This window comes from Homalodisca vitripennis, chromosome 3 (genome assembly GCF_021130785.1).
Source record: "Homalodisca vitripennis isolate AUS2020 chromosome 3, UT_GWSS_2.1, whole genome shotgun sequence".
Classification (NCBI taxonomy): Eukaryota; Metazoa; Arthropoda; class Insecta; order Hemiptera; family Cicadellidae; genus Homalodisca; species Homalodisca vitripennis.
Genome location: NC_060209.1, coordinates 138423852 through 138444101, shown reverse-complemented (window position 1 = coordinate 138444101; position 20250 = coordinate 138423852). Strand labels below are relative to the sequence as shown.

Sequence of the window (20250 nt, the reverse complement as noted above, 5' to 3'; positions counted from 1 at the left end):
GTGTTTAGTGATTTCTATAGGCTTCAGAAATTAAAAGTTTCAACTTTCGAACAACATATATCCATGAATGTAAAGGTAAAGCCAATTTTCTCCATATTTTGTTCTGAATGAAATTATAAATGGCACTTTATGTTTTGCATAGTAACAGATTATGCAGTTAATTATTTCTTGAACTCTGCAGGGTGTTAAAAAGCTGTACTATTTCTAAGGTTAATAGAAAAGTTCCTGATATTTCAAGGGATAGTATCTCTGAATGAGCCTCTGAAAAACCTATTTATTAAGAACTCCTATCTCTAATTTTAGATTGAAGTATCGCTTGGGTTAAAACTGAAGGAATTGATTGCAAATTGATTCACATCATAGGTTCAGACATTTAGGACTCCTCCACAAAATTAAAAAATCTAATACATGTTCAATTTTTTTTTTTTTTTTTTTATATTTAAACTTACATTCATAAAGCTGTCAACTGGTTTACATTCAACTTGTCATCTTTCCATACTCTTATAAATTAATCATTTATTTTTATTCTTTTTAGCTCAAAAATGTATACAGACAAAAATTCTGATTGCTCGCATTAAACTGAAAATAATTTTACAACAATTAAAACTAACTTTAATACAAAATATTTAACAGTAACACAACACAACCAAATGGATTGTTTAATGGTAGTGTTACAATACTAATATTACACTTAAATGTATCTCACTTCATCCATGGGTCGGGTGATCTCTGATAGCTTGAGAGCTCTGCGCTTGGGGTGTTTGATATTGGATAGGTTGAGGGTAGGGGGTGGAGGCACAGCAGGAGGGGGACCTCCCACCACACCTTGCACCAACGTGGCAATCCTCTGTTTGTCTTCTTCCTCATCCTCGTCATCATCTCTTAACTGTTTTAACACAAAAAACATCAGTTTAAAAACAATGTTGAGTATAAACTATTTCTAGCTTAATATTTTAACTGGTTTTTGGATTAAGCTGATAGTAAATTATAGAGTGAATGTACCACTAACCACTGGAGTAGATTTCGCCAATGCTGCGCCGGGGCCCAGCCCCACAGCATTAAGCTGAGTAGCCAACAGCCTGGCCACATGCTTTATCTGACCCTGCGTTCCGGCTGCAGCAATCGGTGTGTAGATGGCAGCAAACAATGGTGGCATCGCGTCTGGCACATTGTCCTAAAAAACGCAAAAGAGTCCATTATAATATGCAGAATTCATTTTACCGATTTGTAAATACGTTTACGCATGTTAAGCCTAACAGCATAAAAAATAAAATTATATAGGTATTGTGTATGATAAATATGTATTGCAAAAAATAGCAATTAATGAAGACTTACCATAGCCATGATGACCATGTCGGTGGCCAGCTCGGGACACATCCGCTCCATGATGTACTGTTCTGTTAGGTCTATGGCAGTCTCTGTAACAACGGCAGGCAACGGCACTGCCGCAGTGTCCACCACCACCTTGGGCTTCTTGGCTGACACAGTCTCAAGTGCTCCTGTTGCTGACCGTTTGATACGCTTCCGTATCTCATCTGTCTTGGGATAGGACTTCATCACCTAGTTATAAATTTTAAATTAATTTAATGCAAAAACACAATTTGCACAAAGAGAGTAATTATTCCAAGGTGCTGTCTTAATGGTTATTAAAATTAACTTGTAATAACACCTACAAGTTGTATTTTACTTTCTGCTATTGCAAACAACTGATAATCTGGTAATTACTATGGATATATATAACATACAGCTAGCTATCCATAAAAAACATATACCACTATGCTGGACTTGGATGTAAAATTGGAATTTTTATTAACTTAAACATTGAATTTAATTTGTTGTTGACATTACATATTTTGTTAATGATGTTGACAAGATGTTATTTAATTTGAACAACACACTTAAAAAAAGATTAGGAATGGATGGATATAAAGTTATAGTTGGAAATACTTCAAATTTCAGCTATTTTTGAAGTAAACTATGTAGAATTTTTATTATATGTTTACATTAATTCATAAAGATACTAATGATTTTTATATTGCTACCTCATGATATGTGGCTCCGAGATCAGTGAGCAGTGTTGTGATGTTCTGCAAAAAATCTACAGCTGCAGGGTGCTTCAGCAATGTCAATAACTGCAGCTTCAGGTGTTTCCGCACAGAACTCACTTGAGACTTGGAGAGGGTGGGTGGAAGATTAGCTGAAAACACAGACAACTGATACAGTGATGTAGAGATTTAACCCTTAGAGCGCTGTGCTAAAATTGGCTTATTTCCCTTTATCGCTCATTTATTGAAAAAAGCCAAAATTAATTTTTGCAAACACCTTATTTTTTATATTTTAGCATTAATAAAACGTTTTAAAAAGTATAACATTTTTTGGCATAGCCACACTCCGGGTAACCAGGGTTTTATGGCAAAAAATAAAATATAGCCAAAATGTGTATTCGCGTCAAAAGGCGTTAAGTGCAAGTCATAAGCTCACGTATATGTATCAGTGGCGTTTGGAGGGTAAATATAAGGAACACCACAGATGATGATCTTAACAATTGGGTTCCCTCCTGTCATCATTGTTTAGTAGATTGTCATGACAATGACGATTGTCCTAAATGTAATTAATCACTTACAAAAAATATGGGTAGTGAGTATGCATGAACAGTATCACTACCCACATTTACATTTAAAATAAAATAATTGAAATAATTCATATAACGTTTATAAAGACTTACTATGGAGAGTTTCAAGGGCAGCAACCACCTTGCCCATGAACTGAGGCCTCATCTTTGCAATCAATGTAAGAGAGCCCATACAAGCCATGAGGTTGACACTGCTGATGTGAGGGGACCCATGGAACTTCACCATCAAGTCAAACACAGTTCTGGAATCAATATTTTAAGTAAAAACAATAATATTACTGTAAACACTATGGACTTCTATATTTTTAATTAGGCTAGTAAATTTATGAAGCAAGAGTCAACAAGTTCTCGGAATCTTAAACTAAATGCAAGCAAGAGTATTCTGAGGTGGTAAAATCCTCTTCCCGTCTTTGGCACCACTACAGGTGAATGTACCAAACCATCTTACTTATATTTACATAATTGCCATTGAAGTTGTTGTATTTCTGACAAAAAGTTGTGCTGTAACATATTCAATTTTCATCTTTAGAGCAGCACGGCAAATTTTACATATTGTTTCAGAAACAATCATATGAAATTCTTGAGATGCTAAAGAGTTTTGATATGCTAAAAGTTCATATGAGAGGATTGAATTAAAACGTAGTACATAAGTAAAACAACCGTATCGTGGAAGTTACAAAATCATGAATGTTTAATCCTCCAAAGTGAGTGATCCATCACTTTCGATGACAATGATGATTATTTTTACAGCCTCAAAACCTCAATTTCATCACTTGTGAAATTAAAATGCCACAAGTCCAGCGAAACTACTGACATGACTGGTGATAAAGATGACAACTTCTTGAAGAAAATTCTTGACTGATGCTTTTGGACTCTCAGTGGAACCTATTAGTAGTATAATGGAAGTATCAGTTTATTTAAGACGAGTGTAATTGGTGAGTGAAATTTATAAATTAAGATTGAGTGTTTTTAGCAGGAATGGATCCATTCTAATTCTTGATATCGTGACTCATTTCATTTGATTCCGATACCAATATTTTCAAAGCACTTTATCACAAATAATGGATAAAATCTATAAAGATGGTTAAATATGCTTGGAAAGTCATGATGTCACAACAACACAAATATAGTGATGTTTAGAAGCTGAATCTCGAATCCACAGAATCTTCAACTAGGTACACTCACTACACCTGATCAGCAGTAGAGGCTATGCAAATAACATCCTAAAACATAATACTTTCTATATGAATAAATATATATATAGGGTGCGGAAAAATAACCTCCCTATTTTCATTGCTTTACAGTGAGTAGTGCACTCGGAATGGTGGGAATAGCCACAGTCGACGCAGGAGAGGCGGAAGTATACGTGACGCTCTGCCCATAGGCACCAGTCATCAGTTGCCAACATGGTGTAGACAAGTGCACAGAGAGCTTTTGAGGTTGAAGCGTTAATTCGTAGCAATTAATTAGTTATCATGGCTCAATGTGAATTCCGAACGCGGTTTCAAATTCCTCTTCCTGATTCAGTACCGGAACACAAGTCTATTGTGCTGTAGGGTCAAAAATTACAGAGAAACTGGTTCTGTTGTGAAAAAAACCAGGTGCAAGACCTTGTAGTGCCTGTACACCTGAGAACATTAATGAGGTTAGGCAATCAGTTTTGCAGTCTCCTCAACGATCAGCTCGCAAACATGCAGCCGCCCTTTGAATGTCCAACCATAGAGTTCATCGAATCCCACACATGGATCTGCATGTTCATCCTTACAAGATGGTTCTTGTCCAAGAGCTGTCACAACATGATTGGCAGATTCGTACAGAAGCATGTCAAATAATCTTGGAAAGTCTCCCACCAGACGCTAATGTTTTTTTCAGTGACGAAGCACACTTCCATCTGTCTGGAAGTTTGAATATACAGAATTTTCGATATTGGAGTGAAAACAACCCGCTGGAAATCCATGAGAGGCCTCTTCATAGTGAACATGTGACTATTTGGTGCGCATTATCACAATGTGGAATCATTGGCCCTCATTTGTTTTAAGAGGATGGCAATGTTGTTACTGTGTACTCAAACAGGTAGGCCAACATGATAGTAGAATTTTTTGAACCTGCCCCACAACAGAGGGCTTTTGAGAATGTGTGGTTCCAGCAAGACGGTACCACAGCTCATATTGCCCGAATAGCGATGAACATTTTGAGGCAAATGTTTCCTAGCCGATTGATTTCTCGGGGAGGGGACATTGTGTAGTCAGCACGATCACCCGATTTAACCTCATGTGACTTTTTCTGTGGGATTACTTAAAGGCCGGGGGTGTTCAAACATCACCCCAGAAATCTGCAGGATCTGAAGCAAGCAATACGCGAGGAAGTTCAGCGCATACCTCCAGCCATGCTCGAGAGAGCCACGTTTCAGAATTTGCTTGCAACAGTGTATTGATAACCACAGCCACCACTTACCTGATATCCTTTTTAAAATAAAGTAAAAAAAGATTCCCATGTCATAGAATAAGTTAAAATGAAAAAATTTTATTGAATACATTTTTAAATGAATTTTTTGGAAAAACTGGGTTTTTTATTAGCATTTCAAAATAAGGAGGTTATTTTGCCACATCCTGAGATAATATATTAACAAAGTACCGTAGTTTTAAAAATAATATTTTGCTCAGTTTGTATTTTTTTAATATTTATTTTTGTAAATTGCCACGAGTGTATTGTGTCTATTTACAGACAACAGCTGATCGATCAAACAGTACGCAAATTACTGATTGCCAAAACAAGTTTTTGTCATGTTGTGTGTAGGAAAACATTTAGCTAGATAGACCTGATGGGTATACAATGTTGATAAGTGATAAATATAAGAGAATAATATTATGTTCTAGACGAAAACATTAAGTATAGTCTTTAGAACTTAAAAAAGAGAAATAACAAAATTATTGTTAGAATCTCCTACTTGAAGGAAAAATACTTACAGAGCTTCCTCTTCCAATTTTCTTCGTCTTGCTATCTTTAAACCTAGAGGAATATCTTCCAGTGAAAAGTCATTTTCTCGTTTTAAACTGTCTGCTTCCGGGTATGTTTGCAGTAAGACTAACGTCTCAAGGAATTTCACTGAATGAGTTCGAATTCTGTAAACATATTGCTTTAATGTTAAAGTCAAGTTTATCAGTTATTTTATACACCTACAACAGTAGACTAGTGACTAAGTGTTTTGTTCATAGTTTAAGATTTTTTTGTCGAGTTAACTAATCAATAATATGTATTTCAATTTTAACAATTTCTCAGTTTATACTGCTTATTTTTCATACGCAAAATTAGAATCTACACTGAAAAAAAATGCCATCAACTAACATTTATAATAAGTGTGAAGTACTGATAAAAGAGGGAATCATAGTTCTGGCTACCTGCAACGCTTCTGATTCCTTAAAACTAATGTGTCTGCTTACTGGAAAATCTAAAACCCCAAAGCCCTTTCAAACACTAAAGTTAACTGTGTAACAACCAAAGAAGTGACATACATAGACATGTTTTTATGCGATAACAAAATGTTTCTACATTATCTATGCTTATGGATGTTATCTCAAAGATTTACGACTTTAATATAAAAAATATCAAAAACCTAAAATCGAATGTACCACCTTAACTTTACATGTTACAAATGGAGATATTTTGGATGTTATTTTAATTCTTAAAATAATTATGATTCTTCCATTTTAGGATTATAAGCATTTGACAGACGAATCTCAGTTTATTAAATAATGTCAGTTTTAATCTATTATTTAATCCTTCAAGTGACAAAATAGGGGTACTGCCTAATCCTGAGGCCAGAAAGGTCTAACAACTTACTGATTAAACAAAAGACGACAATAAGCAACTGAGACTCTGTATTATCTACCATATATATTTTTTATTGATGTACTTCTCATAATGTGAATAAGTATATAAAGAATGACAAAAGATTATAAACATTATAAAACACTCTATGGCAATACCAAGGTTATAAAGAGAATAACCAATGTTGAGAACATGGCTTAATGTTAGTATGATGAAGATCATATTTCATTGAAATGAGGTAGGTAAGCAGAGTTTGGTGCAGCAACTTGTCAATAATAATAAGTTAAATCAAGACTGTCATCTAAGTTTTCACATCAAAACCTTGTTAATACTATTAAAATTTGGAAATAATTTTGTTCAGTTCCGTAAAGTTTAATTCAATTTGTGTACATTATTATCAAATTTATTTTTATCCACACCGGTAACGAGATTTGCAGGAGAAAGACAGCAATAGGTTAATAACACGAAACTTGTCTCGCCACTCTGACCGTTAAGCTTACAATTACCAAATACTCTTTTTGTATACAACTCCTGGCCTCTGTTTGAGTCATAGTGATCACAAAAAGAAAAAAGTGGTAAAATTTGTTACAAACACCAGTGCAAACATGGTTTGACAAGAAGAATAATATCTAAGCCAGCAATGCAATATTATACAGAGCAATACATAGCTCTAATCTTTAATACTTACCCATCGTTCTCACTGTCTACCATATCCACAATCATTTTTTTGATATTTGATTGTATGTTCCACACAGATGTCATGTCATCGGTAACAGTAGTAGCTTTAGCCACCCATCCGAGTATGTTGCGATAAACAACGTTGAATGCTTGAATAACTCGTTTCTGGACTTGGGGGCTGGAGTCAGTTAGTAACATTTGTAGACTAGGCAACACTCTTGGCAACAGATCCCAATCCTTTTTACTGAAAATATCAATAAAACACACATCTTAGTAAAATCTAAAGTTGTAAATATTGTTTTGTAAATTACCTTGATGTACTTTAGTTTTTTGATATGGATTGTAGATTAAAAAAAAAGGATAAGACGGTAAGTACAATTTAAAGTTTTTTAATGAAAATATACAATTAGTATTGATGTGTTACATCAAAATTTTCATAAATAAGCATGAAATTTAATAAAAGATAAACAAAACAATTATTTTTTTATTTCTTAAATTCTTAGATCTTAAAACTGTTATCATGTGTTTTTTAATTTATAACTAAGGTATTTAATCAATTTAAGTGTAATCATAAAAACAACGGAGTGTCTCAATCAAATATAGTGTCTAGTTTAGAACCTTATTTTACAGTTCATAATAATATCTGTATTTTAAAATTATGAGATCCAAATTATAATAAGCTATCTGAACTTGGTTGACCTAATTTATATAAATGGTTGAATAAATTAATAATTAAATCAAAATAGAAACTTTGGTATTGTACTAATTGAGTAAATTGAATTTAAATTATTCAGAAGTAATTAATATTTTCAATTAATCTTTAAAATACAAAAAAATATAACTTAACTTCACAAGGTATTAAAAAATCCCAATTTATAACACACTGTTCCAACTCCAACCAAGGCTGACGCAGCAGAGTTTGGCCGCACTTTCTCATGAACAAGGCAAGCCCAGTATGATTTCTTTCAATTTCAATAATCTCTATGGAGATTCCCTGGTCAAGGCTACATTACCAGAATTAACAAAATGTGATTGGAGAGTAACAAAAGATGTCTACAAATTAGAATAATTCATTTAATCATTTTAGAATACTTTAAAAGAACAAAGCACATGGATAGTAGTTTCTGACATTTTATGTGTAGTGAGAATGTTAATGGATCTTTTATTAATTTCAGGAGTTGATTATGTAAACAGCTCTGGTTTGTTAAAGCTACAATAAACTGATACAAAACAAGTAACATCACTTAATATATCTGTGATTTTCAAAATTAAAAAATACACACAGGGAAACGTTATAAAAATATTAAAGTTATGTACAAACTGAACTTATGGTGATTATCATCATCAATGAATTTAAGAAAAATTAACTTAATAACTTTGAAATATATAATTTGATACAAAACATATTGATGTGTGAAAAAGTTGTTTTTTCATGCAAAACTAAAATACATAAATTAATATGAAAATCATAATTAATCATATGCATCACTCTCTTACCTTGCTTCCTCAATAAATCCGACAATAAATTTTCGGACGTCAGCATTTCTGTCAGTTAGAAATGCCAACATTTCATCCAGAAAATTATCCAACAAGTCAACTTCTTTATGAACAATAGCCTCTTGGACTTTGCTCAGAAGTTCTATCCTGGAGCTGGAAGACGCTAAACTAGCTTTGTTTAACCAATCAACAACCTGTTAAAAATAAAAATGTAAATTCCTTATTACATACACATTTATTAAAAATTTGGAAACGTACAGTGAAATTTACATTTGCGTCTAAAAGTATATTATTGAATACTTGTGTAAATGTAGATATCCTTGTAAATATTCCATACAAACAAGAAATTCAGTTACAGTAGTTAGAAGTTAAATTAACAACACATAAATAGAATATTTTATTAATGTATCCCAAGGGAAGATATGTATTTAATTAAGTAGGTCAAGTTAGTGTCCAAACGGTAATGAAAGGGTTAGAATCTACATTTTAGGTTTACATGTTAGAATCAAATAAGATCTAGGCTATATATATTTTTTTTAATTTAAAAGGCTCTGAGTCATTATTTATTTAGTTTCGGATTAAAAATATTAAATTTATTGGCTAAATTAATGTACCAAAATAATCCTGCTCTAATAATTAATGTTCTCTAATTGTTATCTCCAAAACTATATTAGAGGCACTCTAACTCACCATGATACTCCAAACCCATGAAACATGAAATTTATTTATTTTCTAATACTGCTACACACATAAATTAAGAATACCCACAAACTTAAATATTTAAAAAAAATATTTATTCATATTTTTTATTATTAATGGTGGGAGTAAACTCCCCAGAGGTGAATTCCATATGATAAATAAGGCCAAAATAAGCCATTCTTAAAACTTCAAAAGAGCATGTTTTTGAAATATGCTATAGTGTGTAGAAGACTGATGTTTCCTACGAACATACCATGTCAATATGGTAATTCCAGGTAAGACTTCATTCGATGTGCATTCCCAAGAATGTAGTGGAGTTTGTCATTTCGAGAAGTAAATCGTCAATATACAAATATACAATATCTGCTATGCTTTCATGCTGGCTGGGGGATAATTTAAAGACATTCAGTTTTGATTCGATTGTTTTATAACCCCTTCATCCCCTCTTTAATTTAATCTCTAATTTAAATTCTAGACACTGGATACGTTCAGTGCATTCTGAAATTTAAAGCTTGAGATATGCAAAGGTGACATAACTGTCAGCAGAATAAGAACGTTTAATAACCACTGATCTATAAAATTGCTCCAAAGTAAACATCAATTAATCCAAGAACAAAATATATAGCCTATGTAATAAGTTGTAACTACATTTTCTTACCTTTTGAGCTGTTGATCTAGGATTTCTTTCATCCTCCTCTTCATCCATAAAATACTGAGCGGCAGTGCTACGTCTGCTCTTTTCTAATGCCATTATTACAATTTTATGGGACTGATAAACCTAGTTTTTAAAACACCATCTCCTAAAAAAAACATAATAAATTTGTTTGGATACAGTATTAGAACAAATTTACATATTATTAATTACAGATTAAATATTACAGAAGATCTAGATCCTTATGTCATATACTTTACATGCTACATTTTTTTGCGTACAAATTATAGGCCTATGATCTCTCCGATCAAAGAACTTAACTTTTGATTATAACTCATTTTGCATGCATTTTATATTTAAACACTGTAATCTGTAATACTCTTTGTTGAAAATTGGTCAATTTCACAATCTTTCTGAGACTAACACCTCCACATATTAAAGTCATTTAAGGCACTACCACACTTTATTATTTAAATGTAATTAATTACCGTAGTTATTTTAACTGGCTGTAGCCATAACATTCTCAATTTTTATGACTTCGTAAACTGTGTCTTTATTTTACAATTCCATGTGCTATCATCCTAAAATTCGATATTTAGTGTAATTCAATCTTAAAATTAAGGATGTGATCTAACGTCGAAGAAGTTGGACAATCTGAGACCTGAAGTTGGTAAAATACTGGTCAGAAATGCCCCTGGCCATAAGTGCGGGTTTATATTTATAATATGCAAGTATAGCCTAATAACAAATTGTGGATAAGGACTTTTTAGTACAAAATATTGTGTTTTATAGTTGAATTTGAATTAGTCAGTTTATAAATTTATTAGTTTATCAGACTATGTTACATTGTAGTGATTTAGTTAAATTTTTGTATACTAACATGCTACCAAGGTAACAGGTTACAGGAACGTAATAAGTTATTTTGTAATAGGTATGGACAAACTTTCCATTACTTTTGAACAATAATGTTGAACTGAATTGCTTTACAGACTTTTATTATTATACTATAGTGAAGCTATTGTTTTATAAGTCAAAAAAATATATAGCCTACATTTTAGATTCTATAAAATAATACAACTTTCTTTATACTAAGTTTGGGCAGTTACAATTACTTAATAATATTAACAAACATGTCTGACAGCATTTAAATCATTCTAATTGATGATTCTATGTTATTGATCACTCGATTGTTGGACACTTATTATTCTGCAGCCATCAATATTCATAATTATCTAAATTACCAGAACCAAAATGTCGAACCGAATTAGGCTACATTATAGGTGTTTCGAATTAAATTACGGCAACTATGAGGTTAAAGGCTGACCTGGCAAATCACGAATTTGACGTTATTAACATATTCTCCTCATCCTCCTTCAGAACAAAATATATATGGTTTAAGGGGGGTGCAAATGACAAATAACATGGTTGTAAGGGGGTATATTCATAAATAGTTAGGTTTTTAATGTTTTAATGTTCTGTGTCTGGATATCTGTATACTTAAATATTATCTGCGGCCGGGACTGATAGCGTATCTGTTATCTGAGCGCTCCGGGGCAGAAGTCAGTGCTTCACAAGATATTGTGTACTGTAGTTTGGATGTTATTTTTAAACTGGGAGACTTTGATGTTTCATTGCGACAGAACAATTAGCAAAAGTAGTAAATAATAAGTATTTAATGTTATTTTTAAAAATCGGCCCGGGCAGGTTACTTTTTTAAAAGAACGCACTTAGACATAGAGACATATTTTGGTTTGGTGACCACGTTGTTGCAATTGAAGCCACCAAGACAACGCTATATTTCGTTGGAGTTTGGCATTTCTGCACATTCTGTGAAACACACTAATGGTAAGTGTTCTCTATTAATGCCCATTTATAAATTTATATCAGGGTTTTTCATGATTTCTTTTTTTTACACTTTACATAATTGCCTTTGCATTAAATTTCAATTTATATTTCTGATCAGTCTCTCTAGAGTTTGATATTTTACTGATAGGTGCTATCTCAAGGGATGTTTTCCTTTCGTTGACATCAGCGCAGGCCCTGCGCTGATGGCCAGAGGCACTCGTCTCAACCCAATAACAACCAATTAATTTGTAGCTCGAAATTAAGAAAAACCTTGTTCATTTGGGTCAAAATTCTGCTCATTTCAGTATTATTTTTCATTTACGTTTCCAAAGATGGCACCGCATCCAATGACGTCATCACGAGGTTGAATCAAGGACACAAAAGGTCACGTGACGTCTGACGCACATGTACAATATGTAAATATTGCTCCGCGTATGAACAGTTGTTCCATTTATTTTTTTATGTTCTATACCGTTATTTCTCATTTCCACCTTGTCAAACCTTATATTGTTTTGTAGGACAATTCCAATAAATTAATAACGCGAAACTCATATTTTTGCCGCTCTAGCCGTTTCTTTCATAATTACCTTAATTACAATTCAGTTGTTAAATCTTAAAAGTGATATTTAATGATGAATAAGAAACTATCTACGCTTTGAGTATTTATAAAATGTGAAAATCAAAACAGTGTAACATTTATTTGCTTTTAACTATTTTGAAGGATATACCAGTTTGACATTTCAACACAGATAACACATAATACTTACGACACTGCAGCCTCCTATAGCCTGGCCTACCTCAATCAGATCAGAATATTTATAACTTTCTTAAAACTAGCAGCTTAACCCTGGATTGGTAAGGCGTCGTCGACGACGTAAAACAGCTGTTTATGTGAAACGCAGAAGCGGTTCGTTTTTACGTCTCCACCAGTGCCAACTTAGTTGAAGTTGATCCCGGTGCGTGAGTGGAGGGAATAGGCGCTACCCGTATTCTTTCAGTGCATTCCGAGCTGGAGTAGTCGCTCCGACAAATCCTTACCATGTACTAAGTTTTACGCGTAGTCCTGTTAACGAATCCTTACTTGTTTCATGGCACTTATTTTTGATGAAACATATTATGCAACAAAATGGTAAATTTTGGAAAAATGCTCCTTCTCAACATAACACCCGAGCCGCTGCCTGAAATGTGCACATTCGTCAAGGTCCTGAGGGTGACGCAAGAAATAAAATATCTCCTTTAGACTGTTTTTCTTTGATTTTAAATGAACAAATGAAAACGAATTATAATTCAACACACGAATGCCAAAATACGGAGGCAGCAGAAAAATTATACTTCAATCACCTCTACATGTTCTAAGACACTCAACGAAGAATTTGATGCTTTTTTTATACATTTTTGTGTTGTGCTGTTCAAAGACAACCACCTCCATATAGAGGAACTGTTTAATAGTGAGTTTTGTAGACACAGGTACAAAGCAGCAATAAGTGCTAAACGATTTCTTTTTTTGTTAAATTGCCTTAGATTTGATGCCGAAGAGACGAGAGACAGAGGCAAGCACAGGACCGCTTTGCTCCCATACAAGAAATATGGGAACTTTTCATTGCTTCTTGCAAAGATAACTACAGACCTGTATCATACACTATGATTGACGAGCAACTCGTTGCTTTCCGAGGTAGTTGTAAATTCCACATATACATGCCAAACAAACTAGCTAAATACGGCATAAAAATAGTTCTGATGTGTGACTCGGGAATTAAGTATATGTGTAATGTAATGCCCTATTTATGCAAGAACATCATTCCACGAGATGTTCCTCAAGCTCTACATTTCGCTAAGGAATTAATGAAACCAATTTATGGAACAAATCGAAATGTGACATTAGATAACTGGTTTACGTCCATCCCTTTAGCTGAGCAAATGTTGGCACCACCTATATCTTTGACTTTGGTAGAAAATTTACGCCCCGAAAAACCTGAGGTACCTCCTGAAATGAAAGATCCGGGAAATAGATAAATTGGTTCTTCAATTTTTGGTTTCGACGGTCACCAAACCACGGTGTCTTACAAAACAAAGAACAAAAAAGTTCTTTAGCTTTTATCCATGATGCATGATCAACCCAGTATCAATGCGAACAGTAAAAAGCCAGAAATAATTTTGTGTTACAACTCCACCAAAGGTGGGGTTGACTCGTTGGACCAAATGTGTACTCAAATGACAACCAGCAGGAAAACAAGGCGCTGGTATATCTGTATCTTTTATGGAATCATCAATATATATTGGTTAATTCCTACGTCATCTATGTGCATAACAAAGTATTCGAAGGAGCAAGACCCCTTGCAAGAAGACAACTTCTAATGAACTCAGCTTGGTAGGGTACGATAAGCGGACCCGGGTTTTTATGTCGAAGAATGTAATCATTGATACCTAATATTCGTATCTCAAATCCTAGACCTCAATCGATATAAAAGTATAGTCCTCAATAACAATCATTTATGTTTTATATTAAAATATTAATTTAATATTTACAGTGATTAAACAATTTATTATAACAAAAATTAGGAAAACTGAAGACGACCATATTTCCTCCTCTCACAGTTAAACAGTTGTTTCTTTCCCACAAATTATACATAATGGGTTTTTCAGTACGAGTCCAACATGTTGAAACCACGTAAAATATGTCTTATCATTTTTCAAAGCAAGTCGTGTATTTTTCTAAAATTGACTGCCATTTTTAATGATCAAATGTTACTTATGTAAAATTAATTAAAATATTGTCTTACGTATATTATTTGAAAGTGTTTACAGCTGTTGATATAGATTATTTAAGTTAACTGTTCAAAATAATTAATCAGTATCGATTGTTATGGTTAAGTAATATCGTTTGCTAATTTGGGTACGGTCCAATAAGCGGACCCGGTTTTTTTATATCGAAGAATATAATCATCGATACCTAATATTCGCATATCGAATCATAGACTATCAATCGATATAAAAGTAATAACAATCATATGTTTAAATTAAAATGTGAATTTAATGATAACAAATAATAAATGAACATAACCAAAATCAGGGAAACTCATAACTTTAACTAAATGAAACAGAACGAAAACGTTTTTACTAAAGTTGTGTCCACCATTACCTTCTTTTTTTGCATCTGAAGACGACCATGTTAGCTCCTCTGACAGTTACATTTGTTACCTTTCCACAAATATCACATAGTGGATTCTTAGGTACTAACCCAACATCCTGAAGCCATAAAAAACATATTTTATCGTCTTTTAAAGCAATTTCGTGAAGCTTCCTAAGATTGACGGCCATTTTAATACACAATGTTACGTGAAATTTAAAATATTACCTTGTATTATTTGAAAGTGTTTACAGCTGTTCATATAGATTATTTAAGTTGTTAAAAATAATTCATCAGTATCGATTGATTATATCGATGGTTATGATTAAGTAATATCGTTTGCCAATTTCGATATAAAAAACCGTGTCCGCTTATTGGACCCTCCCCCTCAGCTGTGAACTTCTTCGTCCTTGGTTGGAACATCGTTTGCAAATGCCTAACTTAAGCAAATCTCTTCTCCAAACCATTGCGAGAATACTTCGGGTAGAAGAACCAGCAACTCGTCCAGTACCTAATTAACAGCAAGGGCAGAAAATGTGGTTCTTTGAGCATTGTTCCCGAGCGATATGTGGAGAGCATCAAGGACAACGGTGCAAGGAATGCACAATCTAGCATAAGTTCATAAAACTGTTTGCCTCGTACTATATTTAAAAGATTTGTTAACAATAAAATTAATTTTGGTACTTTGGGATTATACCGACCACACCAGTATGAAGAACACAAAAATAGAAATTTATAGAAACAAACATGATAGAACGAAAAAACAACTCTTCAATTACAAAATTACAAACTTACAAGCATTTCCAGGTATTGTGATCGGTATTGTTGTCGCTGTTATCTTATCTTTCTCGAGAATCCTGATTACGGCAGGCCGCGCGGCATCACGTGATTTGCACGGTTTGCATTGGTACATTGCCTTTCCATTACAATTCAATTTATATTTCTGATTAGCCCCTCTAGAATTTGATATTTTACTGATAGGTACTATCTCGAGGGATGTTTTTCTTTCGTCGACATCAGCGCGGGGCAGCACCAAAGGTGCTGCCGAAGCCCGCGCTGATGGCCGGAGGCACTCGCATTTTGGGTGGCGGAATGTGATCAAGAATAAAAACAAGTTTTGAGTGTTTTTTTAATAAAAAGTTTAGTTTGGTAAATGTTTGTTTTTGTTGAATTTTTGTGTTTGGAGAAATGTAGAGGTAAAACACGGAAGTACAACAAAGCGATGCACCAGCTGAACGGGCGGCGAGACTCTGCAATCACGTTATCTACTAGACGCTCGACTTTGACCTCTGTCTGAGGATGGGGAGGTGTTTGCGATAAGACAATTCCTGTTTTATATTGACGAAATATTGTTCTACGCTAATCTAGTAATCAGTAGAAACGAAATGTGAAATAACGATTCACGTCTGGGTGTGGTCGGTATAATCCCAAAGTACCTTAATTTTTGTATACAAAAAAATTTTTCAGAGTTTATTTCTTAAAGTAGTCTCCCAGATGAAGCCTTACTGGTAAAGTAAGTTTTTTGAACCTTACCAATCTAGGGTTAAGGCACTTATAAATGGCCTATTTTTGATGTCATGCATTGTGTAAAACTAAAATATTTATAAAATGGATTCATAGGCCTACTAAATTCATTTACACCAATTCTAACATAACCTAAAATCTCGTTCTCATAATATTTAAAACAAGTTACAGCATTTTAAAGTTGGTTTGTAGATGCATTAAATTGAAACATATTTTACTTGATGTAGGAAATATATAACAATATTTTAATAAATTAATCTTCTTTACCTCTACTAATATAGGATTTTAGCGTCTCCCAAATCTTGAAAACACGTATTATTTTAAATTTTCACAATCATATTGGTATTTTATACTATTAGAGATATTAAACTGAATATAGGCAAATGAGCCTAACACTACTAGGTTAGAGTAAGTTATGAAAACATTTATTTATAAAAATGAAAATCCACATCGAAAGTATTCACACCACGAAAGATGAAAATGAGTGAGAATACACAATAACAACCGTAAATAAAAATAAACTTTACTGTAAGCTGTAAGAGGAGCAGGCCCAATGAAACAGCCCTGCCGTCTTCAAAATACACAAACACAGAATATTGAGAGCATAGAGTCATAGAGTAAGCAATAAACTGACTAGAGGAGACATTATAGACTATGCATATAAAGTGAGTAAAAATATATACCATAGAACTGTTCGCAGTTTAAACCACTAAAATTATTTTTTTTAATTCAAAATAACAATAAATTTGAAATAGCTACGATTGAACAATACGTTTAAAAATCAGTTCTCAACTTATTTTGTAAACTACCATTAGGGAGTGGAATCCAATTATTTGTCACAGGTCATCAATCAGGTAGACTCCGACTCAAACCGAGATTAGCTCTGAGTTCGTGTAAAAGGTATTTCACTATAGCCTGTATTAGTCTACATAATACTATATATATATATATATATATATATATATATATATATATATATATACTGTGTGTGTGTGTGTATATATATATATATATATATATATATATATATATATATATATATATATATATATATATATATATATATATATAAACACTGCTATACCATTAATTTTCCTTTGAAGCCTCAGCGTTCAGCCAGCTGAGGTGATCCCTGTTGCCTTTTTTTAAAACCATCATGTATACACAGTTGTGCGTAGAACCCAGGTTGTTAGCTGGGATGTGTTTGCTCTAATCAGAAAATTGTCAAACATGAAGTCTAACATTGGGTCCTCTACTGTTTGTAACTGCAACCAATTATTACAGTGTCTCTGGCTAGGCATTGTTATTTTCTGACTACACCACGCTGTTCTTTTGTTACAGAGACATGTAGTTGGCTGAGTCTGCAGTACATGATTTGTTTAAAGTTGCCTCGCGCTAGTTCAATGGTAATAGGTTAGCTTTAAACTGAAACTAAAACGCAGGAAATTGGATTTAGCTTAACTACGGACTGTCCACTTTACGATTCCCTTAAGCTCTTGGTTTTGTTCTGGACACTAATCTAATATGGGATGACTATGTAAACGATATCTGCGTAAAATTAAAATGGGTGCTGTATTTGTTGAGAAGGCTTACATGTGAATTGTCATCCTATTACTTAAGACAAGCTTTCTTTGCTTTTTTCAGAGCCATGGCTGTAATGGTATTAAGTTATGGGGCCATGTCTTTTGCAGAAGAAGGATATGAGATTAATTTATAATGCAGGCTATAAGGATCACTGCCAACCTCTTTTTGTACATAATCAAGTTTTGTCTGTTGTTTGTATGTGTGTGTGTGTGTGTGTGTGGGGTTTAGAACCAAAAACAATGATAGTTATGTGACTTGATTACTTTTAAGAGATTTAAGGTTTGGCTACGTGGAACGGAGAGTCGCGTCACTGACGACGTAATATAATATTTACAGTTTGTTTGGTTAGAAAAAGATTAAAATTTAGTATTTAAAATAGTTCTGTTATAATTTGTTTTCACTAAAATAATCAATAAGCTGACTCGGGGTTGAACCTTGTACCCAGACTTTATATCTGTTGATCGTTTGACATTGGCTGATTGACATGGCGTGATGGTTTGATAGTTTAGCATAGTGTCTGCTGGGCACTCGTCGGGACAGTGTGTGGCGGAAGTGGTATATAATATAATCTAGCGAGAGCGGTTTCTCTCTCAACAAAGTGAGGACGTTGTCTTGACTGCCCCTTTGTATACTCGTTAGTGTAGTAATCGGAGATGTTTAGTAAGTAAACTTAAGAGTGGTATCTTACAACAAAGCGCCCCTTCATCAAACGATAGACGGACAGAATCCCTTCAACCACGTGTCCCACCCCCGATGCCATTGGATTTTATAATGTGATAACGGTGTCGCTAACAGTCTGTGTACCCATGGCCACCGAGTCGTTCCCAAGAAAGCCCTGACGCAAGATGCGAGCCAGACGTATCGCCCAGCGCGGTTGACCTTAGGCGAGAACAACGCCAATGAGTTCCATATAAACTCTTTTCTTACACCACTACTTCTGACTTTCCCAGAAGATCTGTCTTTTTCATTTTTAACTATCGAGTACCACACGAGTCACTTTACACAATTATTCAGCCAAAGTAACTGATTTTATTAATGTTTGTAGCACATTGCTACCGAAAAATGAAATTTTATTATAATGTCTATCAAACTGGTATTGTACCATACACATTCTGTTCGACTGGGACCACCAAACTCTGAAGCGATCCATAACTAAGGGATGTATGGCGCAGGGGTTGTGGAGCCCTTGGGGGTTGGGCACTCCCCAAGTGTCAATATCCTTACCTGTCTTGCGGGGCTCTGACTAGGTGGACCTGTTATTTCCTTGGTACTCGTGGGACCTAATGGAGCCTGAAAATAAAAACAAAAACCCAATAGATCTTGATCTGGAACATTTGCAACAGGCAGTTGCATCCGGCAACCTTGCTTTAATGTTTCTGCCCGTTCATCATGCCAAACTACCATCGACGATGACTTAGCAGTTAGTGGTGTAGACGCAGAGGTTGAATCCATAGACACACTCTGAAGCATGTGAACTGGATTACAACCTCAAGCTCCCTTTCAAATTGCGTAAGCAATGGGCGATGGGGCAAAAAAACGCTGATGGCACTGAATAAAAAATGGCAAAAATCAAACAGAGAAAGCTTAATTTGCCAAACATCACAAGTGATGCCTACTACAGGAGGAAACTATAATTGTGTATGTTTAATATACATGAACTGTCAACCAAGGAATCCGTTTTCTATTGTTACAATTAAGTAATTTGGAGGAAAAGGCTCCAATGAAGTCGTATCTTTTCTTGATCATTATATAACACAATATCTAGACAAAAATGTAAGAAATCTTCTGAAATCTTGAAATTTTCTGTGACTCCTGTGAAGAACAAAAATTATACACTGTTCCGTTATATCTATTATGTTGTACATGAAAGGAAAATATTAGATACAGTGAAAATAACGTTTCCCATTAGGGGACATTCGCACATGGAGTCGGACAGAAATATGGATATTATTATAACAAAATCTAGAGGTGAAATTTCTGAAGATTGGCTATCAGTTGTAATCACGTCAACATCCTGTACTCTTAAAACAGTTGAAATGGATCAAGTCTCATTAGAAAATGGGTTGGTTTCTTAAATGTTTTATTCTTTAAAAAAATGCCCATTTCTCATAAGACTACTAAAAGAATTTATAGTTGAAGTAAAAAACCCATCAAATATTATGCACTGTGACTCATAAAATGGTG

General features: G+C 33.9%; 1 protein-coding gene across 1 annotated transcript in view; it reads right to left on the bottom strand.

Moving 5' to 3' along the window:
- The window catches only part of LOC124357553 (symplekin), a 35810-nt gene extending 18774 nt beyond the window's left edge, over positions 1 to 17036 (bottom strand). Inside the window, exons 1-10 of the mRNA XM_046809459.1 lie at positions 16750 to 17036; positions 9993 to 10134; positions 8636 to 8829; positions 7149 to 7382; positions 5599 to 5754; positions 2726 to 2874; positions 2043 to 2197; positions 1336 to 1560; positions 1010 to 1174; positions 707 to 886 (exon numbers count right to left, since the gene is read on the bottom strand). Of these exons, the coding sequence (XP_046665415.1) occupies positions 707 to 886; positions 1010 to 1174; positions 1336 to 1560; positions 2043 to 2197; positions 2726 to 2874; positions 5599 to 5754; positions 7149 to 7382; positions 8636 to 8829; positions 9993 to 10085 (1551 nt within the window). The 5' untranslated portion in view covers positions 10086 to 10134; positions 16750 to 17036. The remainder of the gene's footprint in view (positions 1 to 706; positions 887 to 1009; positions 1175 to 1335; positions 1561 to 2042; positions 2198 to 2725; positions 2875 to 5598; positions 5755 to 7148; positions 7383 to 8635; positions 8830 to 9992; positions 10135 to 16749) is intronic.
- Positions 17037 to 20250: the final 3214 nt, after the last annotated feature.